This window comes from Dama dama, chromosome 9 (genome assembly GCF_033118175.1).
Source record: "Dama dama isolate Ldn47 chromosome 9, ASM3311817v1, whole genome shotgun sequence".
Taxonomy (NCBI): Eukaryota; Metazoa; Chordata; class Mammalia; order Artiodactyla; family Cervidae; genus Dama; species Dama dama.
In genome coordinates, this window is record NC_083689.1 from 11,667,332 (window position 1) to 11,675,644 (window position 8,313).

Below are 8,313 nucleotides of genomic sequence, written 5' to 3' on the forward strand. Positions count from 1 at the left end.
CATTAGGACTGGTTCAAATGAATTCTTTTTAATGGCTGAGTAATATTCCATGGTGTATATGTACCACAGCTTCCTTATCCATTCATCTGCTGATGGGCATCTAGGTTGCTTCCATGTCCTGGCTATTATAAACAGTGCTGCGATGAACATTGGGGTGCACGTGTCTCTTTCAGATCTGGTTTCTTCAGTGTGTATGCCCAGAAGTGGGATTGCTGGGTCATATGGCAGTTCTATTTCCAGTTTTTTAAGAAATCTCCACACTGTTTTCCATAGTGGCTGTACTAGTTTGCATTCCCACCAACAGTGTAAGAGGGTTCCCTTTTCTCCACACCCTCTCCAGCATTTATTGCTTGTAGACTTTTGGATAGTAGCCATCCTGACTGGCGTGTAATGGTACCTCATTGTGGTTTTGATTTGCATTTCTCTAATAATGAGTGATGTTGAGCATCTTTTCATGTGTTTGTTAGCCATCTGTATGTCTTCTTTGGAGAAATATCTGTTTAGTTCTTTGGCCCATTTTTTGATTGGGTCATTTATTTTCCTGGAATTGAGCTTCAGGAGTTGCTTGTATATTTTTGAGATTAATCCTTTGTCTGTTGCTTCATTTGCTATTATTTTCTCCCAATCTGAGGGCTGTCTTTTCACCTTGCTTATAGTTTCCTTTGTTGTGCAAAAGCTTTTAAGTTTCATTAGGTCCCATTTGTTTAGTTTTGCTTTTATTTCCAATATTCTGGGAGGTGGGTCATAGAGGATCTTACTGTGATTTATGTCGGAGAGTGTTTGAGAATACTCTTGAGAGTCCCTTAGACTGCAAGGAGATCCAACAAATCCATCCTAAAGGAGATCGGTCCTGAGTGTTCATTGGAAGGACTGATGTTGAAACTGAAACGCCGAAGCTTTGGCCACCTGATGAAAAGAGCTGACTCATTGGAAAAGACCCTGATGCTGGGAAAGATTGAAGGCAGGAGGAGAAGGGGGCGACAGAGGATGAGATGGTTGGATGGCATCACTGACTCAAGGGACATGAGTTTGAGTAAACTCTGGGAGTTGGTGATGGACAGGGAGGCCTGGCATGCTGCAGCCCATGGGGCTGCAAAGAGTCAGACACAACTGAGAGACTGAACTGAACTGAACATGTGTGCTAAGTGAAAGAATCCACTCAAAAAGATCACATAATGTATGATTCCATTTATATAAAATATCCATAATAGGCAAAGTGGGACAGAAAAAAAAATAAGAGATTTCCCGTTGTTGTTCAGTCACTAAGTCATGTCCAACTCTGCTACCCCATGGACTGCAGTATGCCAGACTTCTCTGTCCTTCACTATCTCTCAGAGTTTTCTCAAACTCTTGTCCATGGGCTTCCCTGGTGGCTCAGTCAGTAAAGAATACCCCTGCAATGTGAGAGACTTGGGTTCAGTCCCTTTGTTGGGGAGACCCTCTGGAGGAGGGTATGGCGACCCACTCCAGTATTATTGCCTGGAGAATCCCCATGGACAGAGGAGCCTGGTGGGATACAGTCCATGGGGTCACAAAGAGTTGGACAGACTGAATCACTAAACACCTGTCCAATGAGTTGGTGATGCCATCCAACCATCTCATCCTCTGAGGCCCCCTTCTCCTCCTGCCTCAACCTTTCCCAGCATCAAGGTCTTTTCCAATGAGTCAGTTCTTCACATTAGGTGACCAAAGTATTGGAGCTTCTGCTTCAGCATCTGTCCTTCCAATGAATATCTAGGGTTGATTTCCTTTAGGATTGATTGGTTTGATCTACCAGAGTTAGGGGTAAGTGCATTGGAAGGAAAAAGGAAGTTACTGATAAAAACTGACTGTGTATGGGTTTCTTTCTTGAGTGACAAAAGTATTTTTAATTGATTGTGGTGACCACTGTTTAACTATGCATATAAGAAGACCAATTGACTTGTGTACTTTAAATGGTTGAATTATATAGTACATAAATTATATCTCAATAAAACTATTTGATTAAAACTAAAACCAATATCAGACACACAGATCAAGGGAGGAAAAAGAAGCTAATATTTATTGAGCACTTACTATGTGATGATTGATGTCTTATACACACACACACACACACACACACACACCAATCATACAAGGTAGTCATTATTAACCCCAACATACTGATGGCCATCCTGCCATATCCTGACCACCTCCACAGTGGCCACTCAGATGCTGGAGGGATAGAGTTTGCTGAGGAAGGTCTTCTTTATGGCAATCTTCAGCTCCTTGTTCCTGAGACTGAAGATGATCGGACTGAGGAAGGGAGTAAGAACTGTGTAGGTGATAGCCATCAGAGTATTGCCTTCCTCAGAGTAGAGACCCTTGGGCTTGAGGTAGATGACAGATGCAAAGCCATAGTGCACAACGACCACAGTAAGATGAGATGCACAGGTGGAGAAGGCTTTGTGCCGGCCCTCGGCTGAAGGGATCCTCAAGATGGCGGCCACGATGAAGGCATAAGACAGGAGGATGAGGAGAAAGCAACCCAGCAGGGCGGTGATACACATAATGCCCACCCCCAGGGCTACTCCTGGTACATTATTTCCACAGGCTAACTTCAGTAGTGGAGGCACATGACATAAGAAATGGTGAACCTCATTGAGACCACAGAAGGTGAGGTGGAAAATGGCAGATGTCACCAGCAACCCAATGAGTAAGCCACCAGCCCAGGACCAGGCCACCAGGCAGGCACAGCCATGGGGGCTCATGAGCACGTTGTAGTGCAGGGGGTGGCAGATGGCCACGTAGCGGTCGTAGCCCATGACTGTGAGCAGGAAGGAGTGGGTGAAGCCGGGCGTGAAGGAGAAGAACATCTGGCTGGCACAGGCCATGAAGGAGATGGAGCGGTCTGTGGAGAGCAGGTCGGCCAGCATGCGTGGGATGATGGCGAAGGTGTAGAGGATCTCGGAGATAGACAGGGCACACAGGAAGAGGTACATCGGGGTGTGGAGGCTGCGCTCGCTCCAGACGGTGGCCATGATGAGCAGGTTCCCCAGCAGCGTGAATAGGTACATCAGCAGGAAGAGCAGGAAGAAGACAGGCAGGAGATGCCGAGGAAAGGTGGAGAAGCCGATGAGGATGAATTCAGACAAGGAGGTGTAGTTTAGCCCCAACATGGCAGCATACCTGCTTGAAGAGAAAGTGAAGACCCAGTGGGAAGGAATTAATGAGCCTTACCTGGAAGGACTTCCTGGAGAGGCTCCTTCACCTCTCCAAGCCATGGTTAATCCATCTGCAAAATGGTGTTCATAATAATGGGTTGAGGTTTGAATAAGATCATACATCTTAAGTACGGTAGCACACATATTGACACATAGCAAGAACTCAATAAAACATAATATGGATAATAACAAGTATTATGACTACTATTATTACTATTATTAACTCCTTGCAGGACAACCCCTCCCCTAACCAGTCTTTTCTGAAGCTTTTCTGTCTTTGAGCTCGCTGGTCACTCTGTACTTCTCCCCATCTCCATGAGACCAACTCCCTCCTAAACTTTAAGATCAATCGACTCCTTAATTGCTACCTTCAGTTAGAAGTCAACTCTCCCCTACCACATGGAAAGGACTTAGGTTCTGTTTTTATTTCTCAGCACCACTCTTTGCAGCTCACTGGGAAATGAAGTAATACTCCTTCTTCCACAGGGCTACTTTTGGGCTTCAATGAGGTGACGCACCTTAAACTCAGCTACTACTGTTGTTGCGTGGTCTGACTTGCATAAGTTCCTCACAAGGATGTGATACTGACTGGCATCACCGTAGAGTCCTGTTCTCTGACCCCAGCTGGGCCCTCTATCTCTGGTCACTTCCCAGTGCTAGTCTCTGAAGCTCCTCACCTCTCTTCAACCCTTATGGCACTCTCCTATCAACAACTTGCTTGTTGTTGAAGCAAAAATGATGCTTCATGGAGAAGCCAAGATGCTCAGTGGTGGGTCCTCTCATCTCCCTCCCTGAGTGGCAGCAGATTCATATCTGTCCCAGCCCCCTGTGAGGTTAGCTCTCCTTCCAGGCACCTGCTCCACCAGCAATCCTTTTCTCTCTCCCTCTGGTTCTCTCTCTCTCTCTCATCTGTCACAAAAGAACCTGATGCAAAATACAGCAGTTTTTAAAGATGCAAAATCAGTCAACAGATGAATGAGTAATGAAAATATGGTATACCATTCAGCACACGAAAAAACAAACTACCAATACATGCTACAACATGCCTGAACCTCAAAGACATTATCCTAACTGGAGGGAGCCTGCCACAAAGACTCCGTTTATTTGAAATACCTTGGATAGGTAAACCTGTCAAAATAGGAAGCAGATTAGTGATTGCCAGGAAATGGGAATAGGCTGGAATGGGGAATGGCTGTTAATGGGTTCAAGATTTCCTTTAAGGTTGGTGAAATGTCTTGGACCTAAATGGAGGTGATAGTTCCTCAATATTGTGAATGTCCTAAATGCCACTGAACTGTGCTGTTTAAAATGACAAGGCTGTGAATAAGTTGGAGTACTTGTGAACTGTTGTTCACAAGGGATTGTAAACAGCTCTGGAAAACCATCCGGATATTCCTCAGAATATTAAAAATAGAACTACCATATCATCTAGTAATCCTACTTCTGGATATGTCTGTAAAAGCATTGAGAGTAGGATCTCAGGAAGATATTTGTACACCCCTGTTCATAGCAGCACTTGTCAAAACAGCCACGAGCTGGAAGCAACCCAAATGCCCATCACCGGATGAATGGTAAACAAAGTGTAGTCTACCCATATAACATCATGTCATTCAAGTTTAAAAGGAAGTTAATCCTGTGTCATGCTGCAACATGAATGAACCTCAGGAACATTATGCTAAGTGGGATCAGCCAGTCCTCCCAAAAGGAGAGCTATTTCATGATTCCATTTTTTGAAGTATCTAAAGTAGTCAAATTCATGGAAATGGAAAGTACAATGAGTTTGGCCAAGGCCTGGGGAGAAGGGGAGTTGGAGAGTTACTGGTTAATACGTAGTTTCCCTTTTGCAAAATGAAGAGTTTTGGAGATCTATATACAGCATTATAAATCGGCTTAACACTACTCAAAAAAGTCATGTTTGACTCTTTGTGACCCATAGACTGTAGCCCTCCAGGCTCCTCTATCCATAGAATTCTCCAGGCAAGAATACTGGAGTAGGTTGCCATGCTCTCCTCCAGTGGATCCTCCCAGGATTGTGCCCTGGTCTTCTGCATTGCAAGCAGATTCTTTACCATCTAGACAACCAGGGAAGCCCAACACTACCAAACTACTTATCTAAAAATGGTTCAGATAATAAATTTTATGTTATATGCTTTACACACACAAAAGGTAGTGCTACAACATGGATGAAACTTGAAAACGGTATGCTATATGAAAAAAGGCAGATGCAAAAGAATGCTTGATTCCATTAACATGAAATACCTGAAATAAGCAAATCTATAGAGACAAAGAGCAGATTAATGGTTGCCAGGGGCTAAGGGCAGCAAAGATATGGAGTCCGGCTGCTAATGAGAGCAAGGTTTCCTTTTGGGATGATGAAAATATTTTGCAACTAGATACAGATAATAGCTGCACATTGTGAATGTACTAAGTGCCACTGAAATGTACACTTTAAAATGATTAATTCTATAGTATGTGAATTTTACTTCAGTTTTTTAAAAAGCGAAATGATCCCTTCATTCAGCCCTCTTAAACCTCTGCACTGTCTTTCCCCTGGTTCACAGCCCAGCCGGTCCCCAGAAATGGAGAGGGAGGGTCTCTGAGTGTCCAGGGCCAGCCCTGACCCAAAGAAGGGAGAACACAACTTCTCTGGTTCAGCCTCCCTGCTCCTGCTGTGGGCAGCCTTTGACCTTGACCCAAGCAGAAGGGGAGGCACTTTAGGACAGCTCTTCTGAGGGGTGGGTACCTTCCTGTTCCTACAGACTGGGACCCAGGTACCCCTTGTGTCTCTCACACACACCTACACATGGGTGTCCCTACATCTCCACATTCCTGCATTTCACCACCACCTCCCCGCCACACACAATATTTTATGTTCTTACTTCCACCAGATACGCACGTGGCAGTCCACGGCAGTCAGACCTGCGCACTCACACAGATGCAGAGACCCCACCCTCGAGGCTGGACACACACCTGCCGAGTCCTGGCCTCCAGCACAGCTGGAAGCGCACCCAGACCTCTATACTGTCACAGCACGATACTGCAGAAACTCGAAGATGTCTACTGCCTGTGCTGCTGTCCGGCAACTTTCACTCTGTGCTCTGCCTGACAACTACATTGTGCACACATGTGTGCATGAGTGTGTGTGCCCACTGGAGCCTGGGTGCAGGATTCAGGAGTAAGAAGCTTTTGCTCAGGCACTGCTTGCCCTAAACTTCATTCCATTGGGTTTCTGATCTGCATTCCACACCCAACACTCCTATTATCCATGGCCAGTCCCCCTATCTCATGCTTGCATCACATTCTCCAGGAAAACATCCAGGACTCACCCTCCCCTCTCTTGGCAGTCACCAGGAGCACTCTAAAAAGGTAGCAGAGAGGGCCCTGGGCCCCCTCACTCACACAGGGAGCTCGGAAGGGAGTGGGTGGGGTGGGAGGCTGCTCCCTCACTTTATCCCTTTCTTCACCAGAGGCACATTCTGAAGGCATCCCAGGGGAGCCTGGTGCAGGAGGCAGGGCGGGGGGGCTCCCTCAGGGCCCAGAGTCAGGTGGGAGGGGGCCTTGGGGGGACTTCTGGGCACACCAGGCTCCCCTGGGATCAACCCACAGAGGTATATGCAGCCTGCAGACCTTCCCTGACAGCCCTCAGTGCTCTGCTGGGAGCTGGGCTATTCTGTAGCACCAAAGGGAATATTAGGTTGGGAGATGGAGGTGACAAGGCAGCCCCTAACTGGACCAAGGAAGGAATAGAGAAGTAGGTGCCCCTTCCCTAATCTCTCAACCCCAGGGACTCCTTCCCTTCCTGGGAGGGTCCACTGTGGGCCTTGCAGCTCAAAAGGCTAAGACCATCCACACCCCATAAAAGGTGCCCCTGGGCCATCCCAGAAGACATCACAAGGTTCCCAGACCAGACCTGCCTCCACTTTGGTCAGGAAACCCTGGCTCCCAGCTACAGGGAGTGTTCTAGCAGAGAGGCTGATGGTCTGACTCTGTGGGAAGGAGAGGGACCAGGTTGGGATGGAATCTCTAAAGCATGAACCTGCTTTGGACCCAGGCAGGCCCTTGAAACTGAAGGACTGGAGAGGGAAGGAGGAGACAGTGTCAGGCTCTGACAGCCATGAACAACTGGGCTTCCAGGTTGTTGGGCTAAAATGCAACTCCATGTCTGCTCTCTTCCCATTTTCCACATTTTCATCTCCAAGACCCCAGCCTGGTTGGTGCAAGCACATAGAACCTGGAAGATAGGTATTAGAGTAACCCTGTAACTAATAACCCTGCATTAGTGTCTTAGGGCTGATAAAGCAATTTACCACACAATGGGTGGACTTAAAGCAACAGAAATTTATTCTCTCATGGTACTGGAGGGGCAGAGTCAAAATCAAGATTCGGTACAGAGCCCATATTTGATCTCCCTGAATCAAACAGCAAATTCCCATTGAGTATCTGTTTTATATATGGGAGAGGGTGGAAGGTGGGAGGGAGGTAAAAGAGGGAGGGGACACATGTATACCTGTGGCTGACTCATGTTGATATATAGCAGAGGCCAACATGATATTGTGAAGTAATTTTCCTTCAATGAAAGGTAAATAACTTTTAGGGGAAAAAAGCATAAAGAATGAAAAAAAGAAGAATTGGTTCTTCTGGAAGCTCTGAAGGAGAATCTGTTCTATGCCTCACTCCTGGTGGGCTGCTGGTAACCCTTGACTGCATCGCTGCAGTCTCTGGCTACTTCTTCACATGGATTTCTCCTTGTGTCTCTGTATATCTCCTCCTATTTTAAGGAGAGAAGTCATTAGGGTCCACCCAAAACCAAGGATGAGTTCATTTTGAGATCCTTAACTAATTACAACTGAGAAGACCCTATTTCCAAAAGAAGTCTAATTCTGAGGTTCCAAGTGGACTTGAACTTCTGAAGGACATGATTTTAACTCACTATTCCATCCTTCTTGTTACAGTTTTCTGCCTCAGCTCTCACGTCTACATCCACTGCATACAGAACAGCAGAGGGATCCTGCTAAACAAGCTGATTACTTCTTTCTCCTGCTTAAAGCCAGCCATGGCTCCCTAGTGCCCAGATACTTCATTGTGTCCTACAGGGCCCTGTGCAATCTCATTCTTGTTAGCATCTCCAATC

General features: G+C 46.3%; 1 protein-coding gene across 1 annotated transcript; it reads right to left on the reverse strand.

Annotated features, from left to right (window-relative positions):
- Positions 1–2,186: 2,186 nt before the first annotated feature.
- LOC133061200 (olfactory receptor 10H2-like) lies at positions 2,187–3,137 on the reverse strand. The gene has a single exon (XM_061149187.1). The coding sequence runs from the start codon at positions 3,135–3,137 to the stop codon at positions 2,187–2,189; it is 951 nt and encodes a 316-aa protein (XP_061005170.1).
- Between the last annotated feature and the right edge of the window lie 5,176 nt (positions 3,138–8,313).